Raw genomic sequence first — 25848 nt, 5'->3', positions numbered from 1 at the left:
TCTCAAAATCATTCTGGAAATTACGAGGAATAATTTTATGAAGAACGTAAGACAAGGTATGAACCGCTTTAGTGATAAAATGGGGTGGCAATATTACCCGCATATACGACACGTCATGTAGTAAGGCGTGCTAAATACATATATCTAAAGATATAGTGGACTTTTCGCGCACGGAGAAGCCGGTGCTTGACGCGGACGCCCAATTTTGCGCGACACGAGGCTCATTAACGCTATCGCGTTAGAATTCGGCAGAGACACTGAATAGTGTTTACTTGATGAAATGCGGAAGCATTAGGCCTTTGGAAGACAACAGAACGTCGTGAACGCGTTCATTTTACACACTTATGTCGTGACGCAACCTCTTCACCATTGGCGACGCCGTCACGTGCCCAATCGCACACGCACTAGGCCACACATTGAGTCAGGCAAAACCGTGGAGCCCCCGTGCCGTCGGGGAAGCATGCTGGTGTCCCAGCCCGGAGGCCCGGGCGTGATTGCCACTCAAACCGAAATGTGCCATATTTCCTTTTCAAAGGCATTAATTTAATTGGACAAGAGGAACCTTCCTGAGAAATGTGGCGTGAATTGGCGAATTTTTCACCTGTTTTTATTCTTTGCAGCGTCGGCCATTCTTTGTACCATCTTTGACTCCCGGCGACGCCGACTGATTTTCGCGTAGTGGGGCATATCATGCTTTTGCAATAAAATCCGAAGCCACCAAAGCTTTTCTTATGAGCTGTGAATGCTAAAGCACTAATGGCCACTTGAATTAAGCTAAGCTGCCCTTTGATACAAAACGAGGGTGTCGTATCCGGCAACATTGATGCCTCCAGGTAGTACGTGTTGGTTTGTTGACCCGTTGCCTTCCCCCTAAAAAATTACGTACTCGTGACGCCTGCGACAGAAAAGATGTTCCACATCCGCCGCCAAGGTTTGTGAGTGGTGGCGCTGGCTAACAGTCCCAGGGTTAGTTCTAGTACTGGCACATAAGTACCTCAGAACGTGTTTGAGAGGACAGCGCTGCGGTCGCTCAATTGGTAGGGCATCGTACGCGTAATGCGAAGGCGTGGGATCGTTTGTTTTTTGAAATTGATTTTTCATCCACTTTCAGTTCCGTATTAAATTACAATTTCTTTATTTCAATTAGTAAGTGCAAGTGATTTCCCGTGTGTTGTCCTTGGTGCCTTTCTTTGTTGACCTCTTACGATATATATATATATATATATATATAATGTGTGTGTGTGTCTGTGTGCTTACAGTTAATTTACGGTGGCCGTTCCGTACCCGTACCATCGTCAGTTGCCCTTCGTTCCTCTAAGGCGCAGGACGGGTGTCCAGAGAACTAATTGCAAAACAACACTTTTCAATCTGGTGAACGCTGTTTAAATCATGGATGCGGGACCTCAAAGAAGTGCGACGCAACGCCAACGCATTTCCATCGCATTGACGGCTAAATCGCCACAGAAAATTTCTTTAATTGTTTCTAACAACAGTGAATTTCAATGTACGAGCTTCGATTTTCGTCACCTCTACAAGTACCACGGATTTATACCCGTATTCATAGAAATTAGGCATCTAGATTTGCATTCTTTACACACTTAATGCCGCACTCACCTGAGCTGCTCGAAGAACCCGCAGTTCCCCCAAGAGATACACCAAAGCCTGCGGCAAAGGAAGAAAATGATTTGCGGGCTGCACATATTCGAAATAATAATGTATGTGTCGGCGCTGCGTCTATGCCTTCTTTCCACGGATGTCCCGTTGATTTCCGTTGCTTCAAAATTCCAGATAACAGAGCTTAGCCCTTAAAGAGCATGCGAAATGTACTATGTAACTGAGAGCTGCTTAAGTAGTTAAGGGCAAATGGAACCAAACTAGAGATGATGCAACCAGTACGGCACAGGCTACTTCATTTCACTCAGGCGAAAAAATATAATTTTGCGTTAGAAATAAACCAGCTGTTAGAATTTTCGAATGAACTTTGAAATTTGTGTGCCCACTCCTGAAACCTGTCCCCGAATGAATGGTTTCTGCTACAGCAATGGTGTGTATTAAAACTACGTTGATACAAATTGCGTTGCAATCTTTGTGCTATGACCTCCTAGCTAACCTTCTTGCGTAACATACCTTCCGTTGTAACAATTTCCCAAGAACGAGGACTTCGTCATATTATAAGAAGGCATTTGTTGTCGTGTGGCGTAACTTCCTCGTTTCAAATTATCGTTTCTAAGAATGTCAGAATCCATGTCAGCCTGTCTGAAAGACTATCTGAGCGACCGTTAGCAGTCCTTGGCTATAAATGTTAGAGCCGCGTCATTCGCAGATGTAGCATATGTTGCACTCCAGAACTCAGTTTTAGGGAGCCTGCTGTTTTTCATTTTCATGATTAATTTTCCAGCTAGCCTGAAATAAAAAGTTCCACTTTATGCCCATGGCAGTGTTGTATTAGTGACATTGTATTGTTTTCCAACCTCCGAAAACTTTCGTCTTGGTGTCTTGATTGGCAAATTAATCTCAACATAGCAAGATTATTCCACATACGATTAAGCAACAAGCAAAAAAATGCTAAGCATGCGTTTTTGAATCTCACCTAATTGTAACCGACTGATTAGGTTAAGTACGTCAACACGACATTCACTTCCACGTTAGAATGAGCATGCCACATTGATAAAAATTCTTACAAGGTTTCTAGTTCCGGCACATTTTTTCAAATAAATTAAGTATGCACCGGAAAAGTTAAAGAAACTTGTGTTTAAGGAACATTGGAACGATCTTAAAATACGCTTGTTTTGCTTGGGACCTCTTTATAGCGGTATTAAGAGGTAAATTCGAAAAGGATCAGGTACAGGCATCGAGGTTTGTGACCGGCAGTCATGCTTAGCAGCAAGAAGCTCGCAGATTAGAGACGCATTGGGCTTGAAACAAGTCTCCTCTTTTCGAAGTATGCAGAGGTTTAAGTTCTTCATCAGTATTTATAACGAGCAAAAAGGAATAGATAGGAGTAGGTACAGTAATCAACCCTTTTATCTGTAAGCACGGCGTGGCCCTATAAGAAAATTAAGTTCTAAAGGCTTTGACAATTTTGTGTGCGTATTCGGGTTTCTTTCACGCTCGGAATAGCACTTTTATGTAGCACGTATTGAACAAAAGAAAGCTGTGTCGAGAGTTTTTGATGCGGCTCTACAATTTTGTCATTGACGCTTTTCATCTGAATGCAATATTTGGGAAGTTGAATAATTGATTAATGCTAACTGTATAATTAGGCAGAAAGAAAAAATAATCCCACTATCTCCAAGCGAGGGCAAATAACATTACCTTGGTTTCGTCCAGCTACGTGGCATTCGCATATATTTAAAGTTTGGCTAAAGTTACTTGGGACACCATGTATACTGTGCCGAGGAGAGCATATGTCGCCTTGAAGAAGACAAGTCCACTTGTCGGAACGCTGGTTCTTGCTCTCGCCTTGTTCTCGTCTTGCTCAGTGCATTATTATTTCCACCTTAAGCACGCCATAGCCAACCTCATTACTCCCGAATTATATAGCTAAGCGTTTGTATTACAGGCAATTTGTTTTTGTGTTATATGCTAACTTCACTGCTGTTGTAGTGTGATTTATTTGTATTATTACTTCAACTTAGACACACAATATATTGCATTACTGCACCTGAATTAGATAGATAACGTTACTTCTGCATTGGTATATTTTATTCATTTGTCTTGTGTTTGCATTACTACTATATATAGATTACTGTTGTGTATGATTTCTTTCTGTTGGTCTTGTGTTCATGTTATATGTATACTTTTATCTTTCTGATGAGAGCCCGCCGCCCTATTTAATGCCGAAAGGCGCTGATATTAACAATAAATGAGATGAAATTCTAACTATTTGGTCCGCACGAGGGTTGGGGTAATACCGACTAATACTGGAGACAGGATAGAGGAGATAAAAGCATTTCGCCGTGAGAATAAATTGAATATCTACTTCATAGCTTCGAATAAAATAAAATTGTACTAAAAAAATTTAAACCACCATTAGAAGTGTGCAAATAATACCAGTATTTTTGAAGAATACTTCGACCCTGCGGAAGTATAAGAAGCTTGCTTCACATCGCTTAGAACCAAACTTTATAAGACTGACAAAGGTAAACGAAACAAGTAAACACGCATATTTACCTGTGCTGGTCAAAAGTGGGTGATGAAGTCAAAGGCCAGCATGACAAAAATAACCTGCTTTGTGCCGACATTGTCTCCAAGCTGAGGTTTCCCTTGTTCGCCAACTGCTAATGAATTCGCTTCCACTCTCCTGTGATTCCTTGTCTACTTCTACTTTACCTCGCTGTATTATCATATGACGAAGCTAGAAATCGTGTCACTCCTTCTCTCGATTGTCATGGTCGAGTGAACGAGGGTCCCGTTGCAGTAGTTGGTTTTGGCACGCTCGTCTGCATACTGTCTGTACATAAACTTTGCATGAAATAAGCACTAAAGAAAAACTTGTGAATCGCCGGCATTAAAGAGCAATTGTGTCTGTAAACGGTTGTCTTGACTTATTAGCACGAGTCAAACAACATGGTGATTATAAAGAAAAGCTGGCACTGATAGCGATAGCATAATGTTAGCCAACTACGCGAAGTGTAAGGCTCGTACTTTTCTGGGTCGGATAAATCACCGTAACTCTTCGCTGACTAATTAAATTAGCAGGCACTGTGTCACGCGCACACAGACAACAGCGAACAGATCTCGTTGAATGACCGCGAAGGTTCACTGTCGCGACGTTGGCGTGATCAAAACCGGAAACAGCGGAGCGAGCGCTTTTGCTGCCTCTCCCTCCAAGAGGTCCCTGAAACGTTAGATTGCATGACCTATAGCACTAGGCGCGCTCGCGAAGAGAGCGCACATGCAGCAATCGACTATCTAGGCTAACCCAAAAACCATTTGCACCCGCTGCAGATTACCTCCAAGATAGGGCGTGGGCTGCGCGTGGCCGGGCTAGAGGAGGAGACGCCCGCTCACTCAAACCCCCCCCCCCCCTACTCCTACCCCTTTTTTCTCGCGCTTTATCACGTGGCCCCGAACATCGGGCACGCGTAGAGCCACCAGCCTTCTCGGCTTCCCTTCGCACGCCTTCCCTAGCATCCACAGGTCATGGCGTGTGAGGTGCGATAGCTTCTTATAGCACTTAGACTTCATACGGAACATCGCGGTGATGCCTACGCCACCGGCAAACATTCGCCTGGATTGCCCACATATTTGTTATCGCAATAAAATATCAGCGTCACCTACGCTTATGTAGGAATGAATGTTAAACGCAGGTGTTCCTGATATTTAGGCTAAATTTAGTTCGAATGTTTTGCGTAAGTAACGCTAACGCTTCAAATATTTTTTACAAAATGACTATAAGGAAAAGTTTGAAGTGAATACAACGCTAATGACGCAAGAACACAGTCGAACATTTAGGCATATGTGTCGCAGTCAAACAAGTGTAAAATAATGAAGCAAATGTTTCGAAGTAGGTGTGGCCACCATTCCAATGCACATATTTTCTTTCCGTCAGTCAGAAAAAATAAAATATAAGAAAACGTACAAGATTGCGGCTGGGCAGACCCCCCCCCCCCAAAAAAAAAAAAAAAAAACAAGCAACACACCAATAGTATTTCAAGACAGGTTACTCAATGTAAGTATTTGGTGCATGTGTTTGTTCTCTTCAGTCATTGTTCTAGGAAAGAAACAGCTCTTAAAGGTATCGTTCGTGTTGCAGTACGGCTTTAAAGGATGGGGCTCGGCGTGTTGGTTAGCCTAGATGCTAGTGATAAAATGCTTGGCAAAAGTTTCGATCTGAGAGCGGAGCACGAATCTTAGGCAGATATACAGGTGCAATAGAACGTTGACAAAACCAGAAGCTCGCGAACACCAAATCACAAAAGTTCCCGCTCGGAAGAGGTGCTTGAATTGTGCTAATAACGCAGAGCTGTAAATCCTCTCATTTAACTGCAGCAACATTTGCAATGTTTGATTGAGCTTCACTACCGCAAGAAATTGTTTGATAGAGTTGGAAACAATTAGGAAGCGCAAGCAAAAGGTTCGGTTCCCTCAAGGTAGAAGCGAACACATCTGTCACAGGGAGTAACATACAAGCTATAAAAATATGTTGTTGAAACGTGTTCCATTGTTGTTTAGAAGACCCTAATAAAGAAAAAAATCGATATATTGATAATTTCTCGGGTCGTTTGCTTTTGTACCTCTGAGGGTTAAGTCTAAACACACATTTGATGCTATGCACATGACCAGTCTGCTAGTCATGCGTTATAGTCATCACCGCCATGGTTACTTTCTTACTTCGGTATCGCGGATACTGACAAGCGCCTTTCGCTCCCTCTGATACAGGAACGCAATCGGGGGCAGCGTGTTCGGTCGCTAGACTCGTGTTGAAGCCTGCTTCCCACAAATGGACTCCAGCGGAGGTCAGTGAAGCGAAAATGCGTGCAACCAAAGTCAGTTTTCGACTTCATGCTATCCGCTACGAGCGGCTGGCTCCTTTCCCAGGAAACGTACTCAGCTAGCAAGTGTTGTACTCGTGCTGAATTAGCCCTAGAAACCTGTCCGTTTATTTTTTCAAACAGCGTCGGGTGCGATTACAAATGAGTGGAAGGGAAGTTTGGCGGTTACATTATTGTCCTAGCTTTCGTTTGCTGCGCAACCAGTCGCTATCAAATTTGGAAGTAGTATCGCTGAATTTTATATGCAGGACAAATTTCATTTTGCGGAGAAGCGGCCACACCACTCACCTGAACCGCCAGTCATACCCGGAAGTCCTATAGTCAAGCCACTAAGGGCACCAGAGCCATGACCTAAAACAGTAGAGAGAGAAAAAAAAAAAGAAAGCCATCTCTTTTGCACGCCGTTCAGCCGAAACTTGTTTTGAAAGGGAGGCGAAAAAGAAACACTAAAGCAGCTTAGACTTACAGAGTACCACTGGTTTCGGACGTTACACTTCATAAATCAAAACAAAATGCAGCAGATGTAATACAAAAGTTGGAATGAATGTGCCGTATATATTTCATGAAGTTGTTATTTAAATGCTATATAAATGAATGTTATGTGTGTTAGTCTCTCAATTTCTGTCCTATGCAACGTGTAAGTTTGTGCGATGTTTAAGCTTCCCCACGGCACATTTCACTACTCTGGCCCACTTAATAATTCCGTTCGTGCATTAGACATTTGACAAGCCATGCCAAAGTGCAAACACAAATTCCGGCTGATACATGCAGAAAAAATTCAATGCAACGATTTCCCGAGCACGATGGTGATATTTGATGTACACCGAAGGAATACTGTTGAGGAGAGGTGTGTGCACAGATAAGTGGCGGCACATATTTTAAGTAGATGAAGGCGTTCTGTACATTGCGCATAGAGTACATATTCGTGGTGATTGACCAAGTATGGGCACATATACAGTCCCCATACCCAGTGGCCCTAGAATGGAGTAGCCTGAACGAAAAAATGAAATATTTTGAAAAAGAAAGAAGCATTTGAATATCATGAGCTATTTCATAAAGATGTCTGTCTTATAGAGGTACGTACGAGGCGAGATTACATGTTTGGGTTTTATTGCGATATTGATTGTATTGGTGTGCAGAAGAGACGTTTGTTCACTGATAGAGCTTTGCCGTTGAACATTCTAATTTAGGTCGATTTTCTGGAACCTCCAGTGCTGGGGTATCACGTTTTTGTATATATCCAAACATATATCCTGCGAGATACTGGAAAAGCAGCCGCAGTCGAGCGAAAGAAAAAGAAGTTTGATTTTTGAGAGCCTCCTTCAAAACTCAATCTGTATTTCTTATCAGGAATGCACTCTTTTATTTAATGGAATGAAAGAAGGACCAATGTGAATGTTTATGTTATTTTTATTTATTTATAACATGCTGCAGGCCCCAGCAAGGGCCCAAGTAGGAAGGGCGTATGTAGCATACAAAAAATGAAGTGTCGATAAATACAAACGAAAATGTAGAATAACATTAAACAATAATACAATTCAACAAGATATAAAACACAGTGCGAAATAAGCGAATAAAAATTACGAGAAAGAGCAACAATGCACATCCTGATCAGTATTAAGGGCATACATAATATATTGGTATATTTACATACTATAATATCTAAAAAGAACGCCCAAAAAGAATAAAACAAATTTAACGACCTAATTGCTCAAAAGCATCAATGCTGAATAGATGTGATATAGGCAAATTGTTTCAGTCTAATATGGTTCGGGGAAATAAGTAATACTTAATAAGGTTAGTCCTGGTGAGATAAGGCGTTAAGATTCAGCATGTCGATGCTTTGTACGGCGTGCTACAAGTGGTCTTATAAAAGGGTCTGACCTAAGAGTGAAATGGTTGTTCTTCAGAAAAAAGAAAGGAATTTCAGTCTGTGAATTTTCCTTCCCAGTTGCAATGTTTGAATGTTGTTTGATTGCATTAAGGTTCTTGGGGAGCCAGTTGAGCGGTATTTAGAAAAACATGTATCTTACCACTTTGTGCTGTATCATTTCCAAGATTTCAATGTTATTTTTGGTGAAAAGATCCAACAAAATACACGCATATTCAAGTTTGGGATGGATGAGTGTAAATTAAGCTGCTAATCGAGTGTTAAGGGGAGCCTGTTTCAATTTATGTCTCAGAAAGCAAAGTTTACGAAAAGCTGACTGGCATGTATTGGAAACATGGGATTTCCAGCATACGTTGTTAGTTATTGTGACACCTAGATGTTTGTATTAATAAATTTTTCAATTTCAGACAAAACGTCGCTTTGATATCCCTGTCTGATATTACTTGTTATGCTATATTTTCTCAACTTCTTGACCTCCTTTTCGGGAAAACGTGTGTGCAAATTTCACAACTATTGTGGCTGCGCGATTCAGAGCTTTCGCCACACCACAAGAACGAGAGACGCCACCACAAACATAATGACTGAAATTCATAGCAGGATGTGCTGATCAGGACTGGTCGTGTGGAAGCTGGCAAGTGCTGTCTCTACCTGTCAGATCAACCTGCTTGGTTTTTCAACTTATCTATGTTGAAGTTAATATAGGAGTAGGAACTTTAATTTGCATTATCATTGGAAGAACGCATATCCTATAATAGTGTTCAGTCAACACGGCGCCTATTTTTGAAAAAGCGACAGATGCACTCACTCAAGCCACTGGAAGATCCCGAAGCTCCAGTAGAAGATCCACCGAAGCCTGAAAAATAATTGTTTTTGAAAGATTTTTACGTATATGTGCCGAGATTCACGGGTAGGGCATAAATGATTTTATGACCTAAATATTAACTTCAGTGCTCTTAACTGGATTGAAGCATTGCTTATCAATCGCCTCCAATCTGTCCTTGTTAGTGAGAAAATTTCTAACCTCCCCCAGTTACGTCCGCTGTCAACCAGGGGAGAGAACAGGGACCCCTGTTGTTTCTAATGTACATAAACGACTTACATTTACTTACCCCAACTGAATGTAAATCACTATCTTTTTCGCACTGTCGTGGTCGCCTATGTTTCCCTTACACAAACGGTAACATCAACGTGGAAGCAATCGAATCAATTAAGTACTTGGGACTCATCTTGTAGCATAATTTAACCTGGTTTACGCATGTCACCAACATAGTAGGATCTGCGAACAAAATACAAGGTTTACTAAAATGTAGCCTAGGTCATGCTCCTCATCACTTAAAGTTGCTGTCTTATAAACCCCTTGCCATACCAAAGCTCGATTATACGGCTGCCATTTCGAACCTGTATAAAATATATATTATAAATACTTGCAGGAGTACATAATCACGCAGCCCGGCTTGATCATTCGTCTTATTGGTACCATACCAGCGTATTCTCATTAACAAAAGAATCAGCCCTATCCACGCTTTCACATCGTCGCCAGATTGAGTCTTTAGCCCTGTTACGTAAGTACAGTGCCAGCGAGCGTGCGAGCTTTATTAACCCAACGAGCACCCATATAGCATCACATCGGCCATATCCTTCAGGTCACGTGGCTAAGCACCCACGCTGTTATATTTCCGCCGCCTTCTTTCCAAGTGCAACCTCAGATTGGAATGACCTTTCCTACAGTCTTGCATCAATTGCGCTCGACCGTTTTTTCTAATGTAAGATAGCCTGTCGCGTTAATAAAATGTCGTTAACATTGGTAATTATTTAGCAAGGAGATGCAGGGTTGGTGAAGTCACTCTGCTAGCGATGGGCTGTTTGGAGCCGCTGACCACTACACGGATGTCCGGATTTAGCATGGCGAGAGTGGTGGCTGTTTCTTCCGCAGCTTCCGATTTTGGTCTCGAGATGGTTGCTGAGGCAGCGATTCGCACCGAGCCGGTCACCGCGCAGACTGCGAAATGAGAGTAGCTAGAAGAGAAAGAGATAACGAGCCGCGTCCACGCAAAGCACATCTGGGAGGCCGTTGTAGGAATCGGGCAGAGAGTCTGTGCAAGCCCTACGAGTGACACCTTGGATCCCTGGGAAAATATTCTTAGGAAGCGGTTTGGCAAGGATCTTGGCCCTGACCCGAGTTGGAGGGCACGCGTTCCTCGTGATAGTGAGGCCACGCTATATGCCCAGTTTGGTAGGAACACGTTGGCCTGTCGTTGTAAGTGCTAAACGGTAGCGCTGCGCTGCTTAGGTGGACTTCAATTAGCTTATCAACCGTGTTAGGAACAACCAGGTGGAGTAGCTGGTGGGTGCTGGCATAGCGCGGGATGCCTAGCGCCGTCTTGTAGGCCTGGGGGATGATGGAATCCACCTAGGTCTTATCTGGCGGACGAAGATGCAGACAAGGAAGCGAGTATGGGATCCGACGGAAAACAATTCCTGCATCGGCATGCGGAGGCCTGTTTGCTTAACACCGTGTTTACGGGTGGCAATACCATGAATGAGTGCGCAAAGAACGTAGAGACACTTTGGGAGTGTTCCATAAGGATCCTCACTGCTAGACCCGCACACTGTTGCCCCAAGAACATCTCAGAACATGCGGTTTTTTGTTCTACAGCGAAGAATACTGCGCGTGGTGCAGTGTGCTCACGCTGCCAGCTGCTACAATGCACGGACGGCCACTCCACTTCTCCTCTTTCCTGAATTGGCACTGGCCTCAGCACCTCCTGACCTAACTTGCAAACACATTTACAACACAGTCAATAAGTTATGTGGCTATGTGGGATGTTGGACCATATTTCACTTTCTAATTAATATTCAGCGATGTAGAAATTTTTTTCGGATAACACAAAGGGCGTTGCCCTGCTTTTCAGGCCATAGTTGGCTACCTGAGAACAAGAATAGACAGGCTCAATATTCGTAATGGGGTGAGACCAGTGGTAGGATCAGAAAAGATCCACTGGCGATTAAGCAGATTTTAATGACATGAAAATATCCGTCCAGGTATAACTGTAGGTGACCTTGGTTGTTGGTCACACATCAATAAAGCCTGTGATCATCCCCCACTCTGCTGCTGCCGATTTCACTTGTCTGTCGCGCAGTGCCACCGCAGTGTCGCGTAGTGCCACAGAATAAGCTCGCCAAGCTTATTCTGCACTATCGTCACTTACATCCGAAAGAGAGCGAATGACATAGTTTTCGAAATTTTCGTGGCTTTTCGCTTCACACTGTCTGTCGGGGAAGCTGCTAGGCCGCGCTTGACGGACCAACAGCCTTAAGAAAAAGTGCTCCCTGTGTAATCTTGTGCCCTTGTCGGTGCATACTGACCCGGTGTTAATCAATCACTTTATTCCTGCAGGTGTGCTACGGTTTCAAGCTTTGTTGAATTTTAGACTAACCTTCTCCGCCATCGACGGCTTAACGGAGCATAGTGCTCGCATTTTTTTTTCGTTTTCAGGTATGGCCTTCGCGAAGTGCGGTCATTGCCTTGAAGTTGACAAAAATGGTGTATAAGTTGAATGTTGCACCTGTCACCAAGTGTACCATTTTCGGCCCGGAATGTTCAGGAACAGCTGAAGTGACTCATGCTTCTATAGGTGCCAGTAAACGAGAGAAATGGTAGTGTAGGTCATGCTGCGACGCAAGTAGTGATTTTGCACTACAACTTAATGTCATTTTTGAAAGGTTTAAACAGTATTGATATTGTTAACGGAAAAGATTACTCAATTTCTCAAGTAAATACCTATATGGACGACTTTTTAGCACTCAGAAGCAACCTATAAGACCTGAAGATTGCTATGCATAAAATTCAACAGTCAGCTCAATTTTTGCCAGATAAATATTGCAGCTTGCTGAAACAGGCTGCTGCTCGGGGCGCGTCAGAGGCGACATTGTCGTAAAGGTTTCTGCGCTTGGAGGCTCAGGTGTTTTTGCAATTGGAGCGTTAAGTTGGGCTAGTTGGTAGAAGTTCATCTCGTAATAAAGGCGTGATATATATATATATATGTATATATATATATATATATATATATATATATATTATATATATATATATATATATATATATATATATATATATATATATATATTGCAGTTTCGTACTGTATTGATGATGTTACCGTGCTGTGCGGTAATATAAATAGCTTATGAACACATCGAGGTAACTGATTTTCTTTAATTACGACTGCTGCAACCGATATAGCCGATACTTAGTGCTCACTGTTACAAATATGCCAGACAACATTACGGATGTGTTTCTAATTAGTCGACACGAAGGCTACTTAATTACCCGGCAAGGAAGTAAAGGAGGAAATATAGCTCTTTTTGCTATGAACTGCTTTATTTGTTCAGCTCTGAACTCTAGCTTTTTGGCCATGCATATTTCCAATGCGCGTGTCTGAGTGGTCATTACATCTATTAAATGATCGTCAAATGAAAGTGTAAGCAGAATCTTCAGAGCAACTCCGGCGTGTCTCTTCCTTGTCGGGTGCTTGATTGTCGCGTGCCGCCATTTGCTTGATTAGAGTTATGAACATTGATTTGTTTAAATCTAAGCAGGAAACGGTCGACGATAGCCTCAATATCCTCGCTGTATTGCTGCTACATATAATTAATTACCTTACGTGTGTTAAATTTCTCCGTGACTCCTTATTTTAATCTTCCTTTGATCACGTTAATGTACGCAGCCTATTCTTACAGATGTAAATACTTTTATTGTTGAACAGAAAATGATATAAGATATTTTTATTTCAATTTATTATCTTCGGAAGTGTCAGGTAACTCTCGCAAAAGTTTATTTTGTTTTGTGTAGCTTGTTTGAAATTCAGAATGCCTTATCTCCTAAACAATATGAATTTATTAGCGGTCGGGGTGCTCAACGAGCTTTGTGGAAAGCGAGGGCTGCAAGGAAACACTGCACTGCATACTAACAAATCGGTGTGTCCGATTCACTAGAGAACAAAGACTTTTCCAAGTTCCTGCCTGTCATCACCAACACTCAACCGTCCGTTAATACAGTCTTTATAACGCATACTTTCATAATACTGACATTTTTCAGAAATTGCTTTTAGTGTTCTTTTCCGAGCCTTGAGCCATTGTGTCATAGCTTCACATATTGTTCAACTGCGCTTCTCCTCCTTTCGTTCTTTTTTATTGACCTTGCCTCTTGTTCTCTGTGCACTCTTCTTTTCAAGATTGTTATATTTATTCGTTGTTTTCTTGCTGATATTTCCCGGCCATCTCTTTATCTACGCGTGCGCCAGCACTCAGACTTCAAGCTTTTTCCTGGGCACGGTAAATATACGATTGATTGATTCATTGATTATTATTGTAATCTGAATTTAAAAAATGCCGGTGTTCAATGTTGGTCAGAGCATCACATGGTCAGTGGTGGAGATCAGCCAGATACAATGTATTCGAGAGAAAAAGCTAAACACAGACAGAAAAGATGTGAACGGGATTGTCAGACGCTTCTGTAGATTTACGAGATCAAGAGAATCGCCAACTGGAGCGTTGACACACGTACACAGCTCGCACTGGCTAGCTGACTATTTGTAGCCAGTCTGATTGAAATGTGACGCCATCAGCTACGTTAATCTTTTTCACAATCGCCATCATCATCCTTCGCGTTCTAGGACGTCGTCATCCCAATTCTGAAAGACGTCTCGAGTAAAGTTTCCTTTCTATGATAAGACTTCTAGGGTGCATGTTCATTCTAGTCGATACCGCATGAAACTGTTCACAGTAAAAGAAATACCATTGTTTCTTTACATTTAGAAAACGGTGGTATTCAAGTTCATAAAAACCTCTGCGATGAGTGGAAAATGCTTTAGCGGTATTTATTCATTTGTAGTGACAATGATCGTTGCCTTTAGTGGAAAAAGCTGCACTTACTGGAGCTTCCGGAGGTGCCCAATCCAGCTCCAGCAGAGCCACCGTTGCCTGAAAGGAAGAAGGCACATTGGATAGTGTGTATTCAGGCATGCACGTTAATGGTAATTCCAGAACTCAATGGACATCTACAAGTTGTAGTAGTATATAAATTAACTAAATGTACTTTGTCGCTGAATATTATAATTGGAAGTTTGCCTGATCACGGCCACTGGAAAACGCTAGTTTACAAAACTCGATTATGGTTGTGTACCTGTAAGGTCTGAGCAATGAAAAATGCTGGAAGAAATATCGAGATGGAGGTGAGAGGGAAATGTTCTGAAGGTAAAAAAATTTTGCCGCAAGGCATACGATGTCTGTTTGCTTTGAAAAGCATAGAAACATCGCGTTCGTCACACAGAACCCAGAGTTTAAGCTACACAACCGACTTTCGTAAATTAGCATATTGAGCGGCGAATACGCCAAAAGTAGGTGCGCCCTTCTTCCCTGTGCATTGAACACCAATGGTATCAGCGCTTTTTTTTCGCCGTGCATGTTTCCGCACACGCATTGATTAGGGTGAGCTCTCGGTACAAGTTACCGCCTAAATACACAAAGACAGGAACATGATGCTTATTACGACTTAAAGGTGTTCATCTAAATGCAGCAAAGAGGAGTAGCTTAACTTCAGCACTTTCTTCTCGCGAGAAAATGTGGGCCAAATGCAGGAAGCGTTCCAACAGTGAAAACAAATTCTTTAGTTCTTGCATGCTTGTCGTCACCCACTCGCCAAACTATTCTCGCATCAAGTGTTGAAACCATCGCTAGTTCGAAAGCAGCACGAGAACAAAAAAAACGAGATATGTGGCCCCTTTGGCGCTGAGAAGCGTTCTGGGCAGATTAGAAAATAAGATGTACATGTCCCACAGTCCAAAGCAAGGTTCAACTGATACTGAAGCATAACTTTAAGTGCACAATTGTTATAGCAATATTTATTTAACTGGTCTGGCAGTGTGCCTCACCATAAGCAGAGAGACCACTACTCACCTGAGCTACCCCAGGTACTCGACCCTAATCCAGCAGAGGCACCGTGGCCTGAAATAGGAAAGAGGATTTTGCTCTTTTTTACATGTTGCGTGCGACTGAGAAACAAGGATACACCAAGCAGAAAGAAAGGCACAGTGGTCAACCAGGTAGGCATCCTGTTACCCTGGCTACAGCTATGACACACAAATACTGGTATTCTCCCAACCTTCCGAAGTGTCATCATCATAGGCTTGATCCGTCCTTAAAGCTACCAGTGCCAACAAAAGTTTCCTGCTCTGAAGCGACGATACTGTGCGGCCTCATGTTGGGGGTGATATTTACAAAGGCCTACTCGTTCCGCATTTGAATGGGGGATACGCGCACGTGCGACTCTTGTGGAACCATAGAAACGATTGAACACATCTTATGTATCTGTCGAGCGTGAAGCTCTCCAGTCAGCATTGAACCAGCTGGACTCTAGGCCATTTTCGGAAATGAAGATCCTTGGACCATGGCCGCGTACGCGTCGATGGCACGGCAAGCGACGAAAGCGTTGTTGTAATACTTCAAGTTGACAGGTGTTGGCAACCATGTGTAGACTCGGTGCGAACCTTCTAATGTGCGCGAAACTGGGCTCTGTGTATCTCCTCTCTGTCTCTCTCTCTTCGTCCCCATACCCCTTCCTTCAGTGCAGGGTAGCAAACTGGACGTGCGTCTGCTTAATTTGTCTGCCTTTCCTGTCTTCTATTTCTCTCTCTCTGTTTCTCTCAACAGTAGATGTAAAAAAAGTTGGAGGACGCTTCAGCATCGCCTTTAAGGGTGGGACGCGATAGCATATAAAGACCCCTGCTGCTTCCCGGCAACTGTAACTTACGTAACCATGATGTTTACAAGGAAACGCACGCAGCGAATGGCGACCTTTTTGTACATATGCGGCCCATTGCGTGGGCCGATCCCGGAGGTAGTCCACAACCACACCAAAAAATTAGATCGATCGTTTTCAGGTTTCTGTTATTGTTTCGCACTTTTAAAATATCAGTCTGAGAAGATTTAACGTAAAAGACATGCGCTGTCGGTGTTTTGTTTCATGAAAATTGTTTGTGGACTGTAATTCTCAAAATTCCGAGGAATAAATTTGTCAAGAATGTATGATGAGGTATGAGCAACTTTAGGGCTAGAATGATGTAGCAATATAACCCGCGTATACCGCATGTCATATAGCATGGTGTGGCATATACGTATATATAAATATATACCATAGTGTTCGCTCACGGGGAAGCCAGCACCGGAAGCCGACGCCCGATTTCTTGCGACACGGGGCTCCTTAACGCTTTCGCGTTGAAAATCGGCAGACACACTTAAGACTATTTACCGGACGGAATTCGGAAGCGTTAGGCCTTTGGTAGACCACGGAACATCATCAACGCGCCCATTTTATACACTCGTGTCGCGGCGCCACCTCGTCCCGATCGGTTGCGCCGTCACGTGCCTGATCCACGCACGCACTAGGCCGCACCTTTAGACAGACAGAACCGTGGAGCCGCCATGGCGTCGGGCACGCGTGCTCGTGTCCCGCCCGGGAGGCCCGGGCATGACTGCCACACAGACCGAAATGTGCCAAATTTTCTATTGAAAGGCATTAATTATTTAAAAGGAACCTCTCTGAGAAATTTTACTGAAATCCGAACATTTTTGACGTGCTTTTACTCTGCGCCGTCAGCAATTTTTGGTACCATCTTTCAGTCCCGCCGACGCCGACGGATTTCCTCGTAGTGTAGCATGTAATGCTTTTCCATTAAAATCAGGGGACCCCTAAGGACTTCTTATGAGTTGTGAGAGCAACATCATTAATGTCCAATTTAACGAACTCCTCGGAAGCGAGCGATTGCTTGGCCAATAAGGCCGGTGCACTTCGATACGTGACGTCACGCAACCTCGCCCGATTGCCATAGAATCTAATGAGGACGCTCCCCAGTAAGCGCGGCGAATTTGACGTGACCATTTTCGTCACGTCGCGCTTCCCAATGAAGATTTCGGTTCGAATAGCATGTTGTAAACAAGCCGAGTGCGCCGGCCTGCTCTATAGGAGACGCTTGTTTCGCCCAGGGGGTAGGACACTCGGCTTCTGACCGTGGGGTCGTAGGCTCAAAACTGACGAGGGCAAACGTTTATTCCTTTCCAGTTTATTCTGTTTCACTATACGTCAATTACTTTAGAGTGATTACTGAGGTAACGCTAGAACGCAGGCGAGGGTTTGCGCGGCCATGAAAAGTGTGGACAACACAGGCTTCCGAGAGTAAGAGTAATGGTGAGGTAGCGTCGCGGTGATGCCCTGTGCCAACGCGCAACAGCTGGCGCACCAGCGCTCCAAATGTTGTCCCCCTTTCGCCCACTCTGTTCGGCAGAGTGACGTGACGTGACGTCGCAGCCAACGGGAATTTAGGTGCCGCTTCGCTGCTACACACGGCGGCTTTTTCACTCAATGGCTATCTGATGCTATGACCATATGCCATGACCCCTATGTGTCATGATCCATATGTGTCCACAGTACCTGCTGGTTAAAGGTTCCATACAGTGTGTAGTTGATAGTCCTGCTTTTTATTTATATTTTTTCTCTAAGAGCCATACTAGGCAAGACTTTTCATAATTGGTCGTGAAATTTAACACATTGCCTGCTGCTATTGCTACTAAATCTGTCTTTTCGGGTGCGGGCGTGACATTCCTATGCGAAGTAGGGCGCACCAGAGTGTTGTAAGGCACGCTTCGTGTCATTTAAAGTACTAGTGGTTTAAGCACTACTTCGATACTTGCAGCTTTTTTGCTTATTACCTGCAATACTCCTTTTATTTTGCGAGCGAATAAGGTGTTATAGCGACAGCTCAACAGTTAACCTCCATTTGATTGGGTTAATTTTCTCACACAAGCACTTCACAGCACGTTCATGACAGTCACAATACGCTGTCGCCGTATTACTGACTGTACGTTGGCATTACCCGAATGCAAGTTTTATTCATCACGTGATGTACGTTAGAATATTTCTGCAATCAGGAAAAAATATACCTATTCAGTGTCGCGCATCGTGTTACACTGTTTCTTACGCTAGACTATATTCCTTTGCGAAGCACAGGAATATAGCCACGTCTCACTGCCTCGCTACAGGGGGTTTGAGTTGCCATGGCATTTACTTCATTATTTCTGAGGAACTACATTCGTATATTGTCTGTGACGCATTTACAACGAACATACCATCTTAGAATAGTGTTATCTCACTTACTGAAGCTCTCTTCTGAAGTTCTCTCTTTCGCATGTGTAAAGACACCTATGTCTCACCTTGTTCAACTTCCCTGGGTTACTTCTCGCTATCTGTGTTTCTCTCTCTATATACGACATACGTATTTGTTTTATTTTTTATTTGTACAAATTGCTTCTCAAGACACCCCGACATTGCAGGTGTCAGTACGAAAGTGCACAATAAGCTAGACCGAAGGACTAGCAATGTATAAGGAATTAATATTGTATAAGAATTGCCATGCTGTAATTCGATACGTACAATGTTGCTCGTTTTCCTAGCATAACAAGTTACAGTCCACACGATAATTAATTCGCATAAAAAAGGCGACTCAACAGCGGTTGATGTCAACGCAATAAAAAGCCTTCTTGGGCGCATTAATGTACCATGTGGCTCGGTATATCTTTCGCTGACCAAGGCCACACTTCCGATATTTGTCTTCGTTGCGCGCATTTTGAAGGAGCACATCTGGGTTTAATTTCGGCAGTTAAAGACGTTCAAAACCCCTCGGATACAGTAAACGTATGGCGCGGGAAGTCCACCTCGAAGTCCACATCTAATGCGCTACCTAAAGGTTCTTTCGTTCTTTCTTTCGTTCTCTCTTTCTTTCCGTCTTTCTTTCTTAGTTATTTCTTTAATTTGTACTTTCTTTGGTTTTTTTTTTCGTTCTTTCTTTCTTTCGTTTCTTCATTCATATTCAGCCGTTGCGTCTTTGCTTGCTTACGGGGTTGTGAGCCATTCCTGACGATGATCCTCTTCTTCTCACTGGATGGGACGCCGCTTTTTTCGGCTATGAGTTATTGCAACGAGCCACTTAAGGCGTTCACCTTAAGTATGCTGCGGTAATCCTGCGTATCTATTCTACATACTTAATCATATATGCCAGCGATTTTGGGAAAACCTCACGAGGCATAAAAATCGTAGCGCATTGAAAGGATTAGGGTAAATACATCGTAGTCTACTAAGCACCGGCAAACGCAGGGTACAGAAGAGATAATTGGGTCGCTTTATGTTGAAAAGGGGGTTAGGGTGGTTCATGTGTCAGTGTAAACTTTCTGGGGAAAGCCCATCAAATGTGCAAGGTTATGTACAATATTATTTGTAATATATATATGCATGTCCGTGTGTGGGTGCTTACAGTTCAATTTACGGTGGCTGTTACATACCGCCGTCAGTTGCACTTCGCGCTTCTAAGAGGCAGGACGTGTCTCCAGTGAAGTACCGAACAACATTTTTCAATGAGGTGAACGCTGTTTAAATCATAGTTCTAGTAGCTCAAAGGTGCGCGACGTAACGCTAACGCATTTCTATCACCCGTGCTGCTAAATCACCACAGACTATTTCTTACATTGTTTTTAAAAATAGTGAATATTAATGTAATGGCCAAGTGCGAGCTTCAACTTTACTCCCCTCTAGAATTGCCTGAATTTATGCGCGTATTATTGCAAATAAACTGCCTAGGTTTGCATTCTACATACACTGAATGCCGCACTCACCTGAGATACTCGCAGAACCCGCACTTCCCCCAAGAGATCCACCTAAGCCTGCGGCAAAGAAAGAAAAATATTTGTGGCCTGCACATATACTGCAAATAATAAAGTATCTGTTGGAGCTGCGTCTGTGCCTTCTTTCCACGGATGTCCCGTCGTTTTCCATAGCTTTAAATTACCAAATAATACAGGATAACTGTTAAAGAGCATGCCAGTTTCGAGATGTACTGATGTGTACTGGGAGCTGTTTAAGTAGTTAAGGGTAAATGGAAAGAAACTAGAGATGATCCAAACAGTACTCCACCGGCTACTTCATTTCACTCATAAGAAAAAATATAAATTTCCGTTATAAACAAACAAATTATTTTAATTTTCGAATTATGTTTCCCATTTATGCGCGCACTCCTTATCCGTGTCCGAGAATCAATGTTTTCTGCTACAGCAACGGTGTGTACCAAAACTGCGCTGTTGCAAATTGTCTTGTAATCTTTCGGCTATGACTTTCTAGCTAACTTTCTTGTGTAACATACCTTCTGGTGTAACAATTATTGAAGAACCTGGACTTCCTAGCGCCTCATCCCCAGAGTTTAACAAGGTGTTTGTTTCCGTGCCGCATAGCCTCTAATTTTTAGTTATCTGTTCTATGAATGCCAGAATCCATTTCAGCATATCTTAAAGACTATCTTGCGAAGAAAAGCACAGAGTAGAGTCATATGGTCGCGCAAACAGTTTGTGTTATTGCAGTCCTGTACCCTTATTCTTGCATCATTGTATTAACGAAGAAATAGGTCAAGCAGCGAGGACAGCTTCCTGTCTTGAACGGCCAGCGTGCATATAAAGCGCCTATGTGCGGTAAGGAAAAAAAAGAAATTTTTGTTTATTTGTTGCTAGAAATGGAAAATTTGTTACAAACGTGTTGCTTTACCTTTGTCACTAAGCACCTTTATAGGCGCATAGGTTCCAAAACTGTGTTTTTAAGGCGTATTAGTACTACATTCGGCATATTACGCAGTCATAGATGCACTTACCTGAGCCACCCGAAGCACCCAGTGATGCTCCACTACCGCCGCCATAACCTGTAATAAGTGTACAGATGGCGCATATTTAAGCGCAGTATAGTTAAGATACCTCAGCAGTCATGGAGGCATTGCGGAATCAGGGTAGGTATAGACGAGCCGTATGTAAAAATACTGAACGATATCTATAGCGGCTCCACAGCCACCGTAGTCCTCCATAAAGAAAGCAACAAAATCCCAATAAAGAAAGGCGCCAGGCAGGGAGACACGATCTCTCCAATGCTATTCACAGCGTGTTTACAGGAGGTATTCAGAGACCTGAATTGGGAGGAATTGGGGATAAGAGTTAAGAGATAAGAGGTAAGAGATAAAAGTAACTTGCGATTTGCTGATGATATTGTCTTGCTTAGTAACTCAGGGGACCAACTGCAATGCATGCTCACTGACCTGGAGAGGCAAAGCCGAAGGGTGGGTCTAAAAATTATTCTGCAGAAAACTAAAGTAATGTTTAACAGTCTCGGAAGAGAACAGCAGTTTACGATAGGTAGTGAGGCATTGGAAGTGGTAAGGGAATACATCTACTTAGGACAGGTAGTGACTGCGGATCCGGATCATGAGAATGAAATAATCAGAAGAATAAGAATGGGCTGAGGTGCGTTTGGCAGGCATTCTCAGATCATGAACAGCAGGTTACCATTATCCCTCAAGAGAAAAGTATATAACAGCTGTGTCTTACCAGTACTCACGTACGGGGCAGAAACCTGGAGGCTTGCGAAAAGGGTTCTACTTAAATTGAGGACGACGCAACGAGCTATGGAAAGAAGAATGATGGGTGTAACGTTAAGGGATAAGAAAAGAGCAGATTGGGTGAGGGAACAAACGCGTGTTACTGATATCTTAGTTGAAATCAAGAAAAAGAAGTGGGGGGCATGGGCTGGACATGTAATGAGGAGGGAAGATAACCGATGGTCATTAAGAGTTACGGACTGGATTCCAAGGGAAGGGCAGCGTAGCAGGGGGCGGCGGAAAGTTAGGTGGGCGGACGAGATTAAGAAGTTTGCAGGGACAACATGGCCACAATTAGTACATGACCGGGGTAGTTGGTGAAGTATGGGAGAGGCTTTTGCCTTGCAATTGGCGTAATCATGATGATGATGATGATGACGATAGTTAAGATATAGTGGGACAACGCGGCAGGCATTAAGAAGTGAATCGTCTTTTACACCAACTGTGTAGCATCGGGGAAATGTAGGAGGTGGACGTGTGAGTCGCAGAAGCTGGTCAAAAAGAAGAGCATAGATATCGCCCGTAATATGTTCAGGGTAGGCTGCGATGATGACTTAAAATCACGGAGACTGCATGCCAGCAACAACCACCGAGTAAAGAATGCTCCCCCCCCCCCCCCCGCCGCCTCTTCTGAAGAAAACGTGGGTTTAGTTTGTTTTCGGTATAAATTCGGTGGCGTTACAATTTATTGTTGAATGTGCGTTTTCATAAGGATGACTTGATAAGGGCTAATATTCTATAGTTTTGTTCATTCAAAAATTAGGAATTCTTTCGAAGCTGTAGTGTAGTGGAAGCCGTACTGATCATAGCGGCAGGAGTGCTGCTGCTGCCGTTGGGGAAGAATCTCGAACATGAAATTGCATTGCTGCTTTGGACCTGCTGCTAATGCCGTGTGAAGCGGAATGACATTAAGCTAAGCTTTTGGACCCCTACTCCCCCAGCAGGAAGGTCAATGCTGCGAGCAGCCTGATGGTAAGGGCCACGATCACTGACGAAAGCTCGCTGTATAGTATAACCCTCCTACACCTGCGAAGGCAAAAGAAGCTTCTCTCAGTGGAAGCGCTCTGTTACCGTGTTTGAATTTCGTCAAACCTTTAATTAAGTTTTTTTTTATCTAGGTCCGCTCAAAGGACTGAGGGAGTACGTTAGCTGAAGAGAGAGAGGGGGATAAAGAGGAAACAATACATTATTTGTTCAGGGAGGCAAATGAGCCAAAAGTAGCCACGTCTAGGGTCTCGCAAGCGGTATTTTGTCAGCGCTGAGCTGATGAAATCTGCCAGTTATCGTTGTTGTTAAGATTCTGGCTGGACAATGGGTTAGGGGTTCGGGGGTCATAAATGTTCCATTTGGGATTTGTAGTGCCCCATTATACATGTGTCAGCGGCGTCAAGCGTGAAGGAATACTGAAAATACAAGGAGCCGTGCTAAGGTGTCTTATTCGATTCAATAATTCAATGGCAAATGGCGTGAAGTCAACGTGCGCTAATTTCACCTACGAATGATGGTTCAGATACTTCAACTCTAGCGTTTGCGCGAAGGATAGGATTATACTGGCAAACGTTGGCAACAGGACAGGGACATAAACATATTTTGCTGTAAGAATAAATTGCATTTCAACTTGATTGCTTCGAAAAAAAACTTGTATTCAAAATTATTGGACCACCATTAGGAGTGTGCAAATAACAAAAGTGGTTACTTATCGGACTAGCACTGATAGTTGCCTTAAGAAAGAAAGCACTTACTTGAACCGCCCCAGGTACTCGACTCTCCTCCAAGAGAGCCACCCAGACCTGAAAAATGAGACAAATTAAATATATTCAAACATATACAATCTGCTACTATATTAAACAATACAGCGCCGAATTGCGCACACAAAGTAACTTCGGCTTTCACCTTCACGTCAAGCAACGTAGTCTACTTTCTAGAATGTGCCGCTTGTAGCAAAAATACATAGTTGAGACTGGACAACAAATTCATACAAGACTCAACGGTCTCCGCGCGGACACAAAACATAATTTACTTAAAGCAGTAACCAGCCACTTTAATGAACATGGTCATATATTCGACAAAGCAAGGCTCTACATACTACAAATAAATTTCCGTTCACCTCGCGAAAGGAAATATACGCAATCATACCTCATACACAAGTTTAATTGCCTACACACGACGGGGATTAATCTGGCATGTGGCAACCTAGAATATTTAAAAGCGGTAATTTAAATCTGTAATTCTCATATTATCAACCAAGACACAAAACACATTATGCCGCCATTATTCCCCCATTTCGAAAGTTTTTTTCCTGCCTACTACTTAATTTAATATACTCTTTCATGTTTTTACGTTTATATCAACTTCACGGCCCCCTTTTCTCATGTACACCTGCCCTCGCCCCCTTCTGCGCACGTCACCCTCCTATTCGTTATTCCGGTTTCGGTTCCCCCCCTTCTCCTGTCTTTTTTTTGTCTGTTTTTATTATATGTCTTTTGAAACCCCCTCACAAACACATTCCAAAGTCCCAGATGTCAGTATACCTTTTTCGCCGCCTCAGCTACACAGGGTATCGCCATTTCTGTATACCGCCATAACGACACCTACGTGGAGCTACAGGGGCTAACGTCCCTTGAAAGACCATGCCGCTGCCTTCCAGTTACCCCATACATTGCACCCCAGACTCCTTGTCGCCATCTTAACTACTTCAAAATTACTCGACGCATTGCTGCTATGCTACTAAAGTCACTCTTTCAACTCATGTCTATGTTTCTTTCTTTTTTTTGGGTGGGGGGGGGGGGTCTTTTGTGTTACTCGCGCACTGACCGCCTGAGCGGCTCTTCCAATGCCACAAAAACATGCCACCAACGACGCACATGAATGCTCCTTAACCTCTCGCTTCCCTAACGTCCTCACATGCCGCCCTTCTTTTATTTTTTTCTAGTTCTTTCTCCCTTTTTTCCCTCTTGGTGCCCCCACGTGTTTTTTTCTCTCCTATTCTTCTTTCTTCTTTTCGCCCCGCCTTCCCGCTCTCCCGCTCTTGTCCCCTCGTCTTGGGAACCACGGTGACAGACGTCAGGCGACAGCGCTCATCGGCCAACCAACCGCCAGCGACAACAACCGCACGTGACGTCACTGCGCTAACCCTTTAAAACTAACATGCCAAGGATGACAAGGCGGCCTTTGACGAAGATAGGTCCTCGTATCGAAGCATTGGCCAGCCTTTCTGACGCTTCAGAAGGACTTCACTTTGGCCTAATTGGTGTTTACTGCATATTTGCGGTGAATATATGCACTTTCTGAGGCCTTACCTTATCGTTACCTACACGTTATCCTTGTTTGCAAACTTTATACCACAGTGTGCTATTCCATCTGTGAGCCCCTTTCTTGATTTTGGATTTTATACAGAACCTCACGGCGATGCCCACGCCGCCGGCAAACATTCGCCTGGCTTGTCCATATAACTGCTATCGCAATAAAAGGTCGGCGTAACCCATGCTTATGTAGGAATGAATGTCACGCGGAGGTATTCTTTATATTTACTCTAAGTTTAGTTCAAATGTTATACATAAGTAAGGCTAACGACGGAAATATTTTTACAGAATGACGATAAGGAAATACTTTACGTAAATACAACGCTAATGACGCAAAAATACACTCAAGTAGTTAGGCATATGTGTCGTAGTCAGGCAAGTGTAAAATCCTGAAGCAAATGTTTCGATGTAAGTGCGGCCAACGTTTCAATGCGACATAGCCGAACATAAAATGCACGTATTTTCTTCCCGTCAGTCAGAAAAAGAACAACAATGAACAGGAAATGTACAACAATGCGGCAGGGTAGGCCGAAACATGCAACAATTGCTCAATTACGCAACAAGATTACTAAATATGAGTGTTTGGTGCACGTGTTAGACTGGTCCATTCACTCATTGTTCTAGGCAAGAAACCATTCTTAAGC

General features: G+C 43.3%; 1 protein-coding gene across 48 annotated transcripts in view; it reads right to left on the bottom strand.

The window, feature by feature from the left end:
* LOC142588398 (uncharacterized) overlaps nt 1–25848 on the bottom strand; it is a 139653-nt gene that overhangs the window by 98992 nt on the left and 14813 nt on the right. For all 48 annotated transcript variants that reach the window (XM_075700071.1, XM_075700088.1, XM_075700089.1 and 45 more), the window contains 8 exons: nt 23645–23692; nt 21129–21176; nt 20107–20154; nt 15343–15390; nt 14320–14367; nt 9194–9241; nt 6786–6848; nt 1615–1662 (listed from right to left, as the gene is read on the bottom strand). In XM_075700071.1, the coding sequence (XP_075556186.1) occupies nt 1615–1662; nt 6786–6848; nt 9194–9241; nt 14320–14367; nt 15343–15390; nt 20107–20154; nt 21129–21176; nt 23645–23692 (399 nt within the window). The remainder of the gene's footprint in view (nt 1–1614; nt 1663–6785; nt 6849–9193; nt 9242–14319; nt 14368–15342; nt 15391–20106; nt 20155–21128; nt 21177–23644; nt 23693–25848) is intronic.

The sequence above is a fragment of the Dermacentor variabilis genome, chromosome 7 (assembly GCF_050947875.1).
Source record: "Dermacentor variabilis isolate Ectoservices chromosome 7, ASM5094787v1, whole genome shotgun sequence".
Taxonomy (NCBI): domain Eukaryota; kingdom Metazoa; phylum Arthropoda; class Arachnida; order Ixodida; family Ixodidae; genus Dermacentor; species Dermacentor variabilis.
The sequence above is the reverse complement of the archived record's forward strand: the minus strand, read 5'-3'. Positions and strand labels throughout refer to the sequence as shown.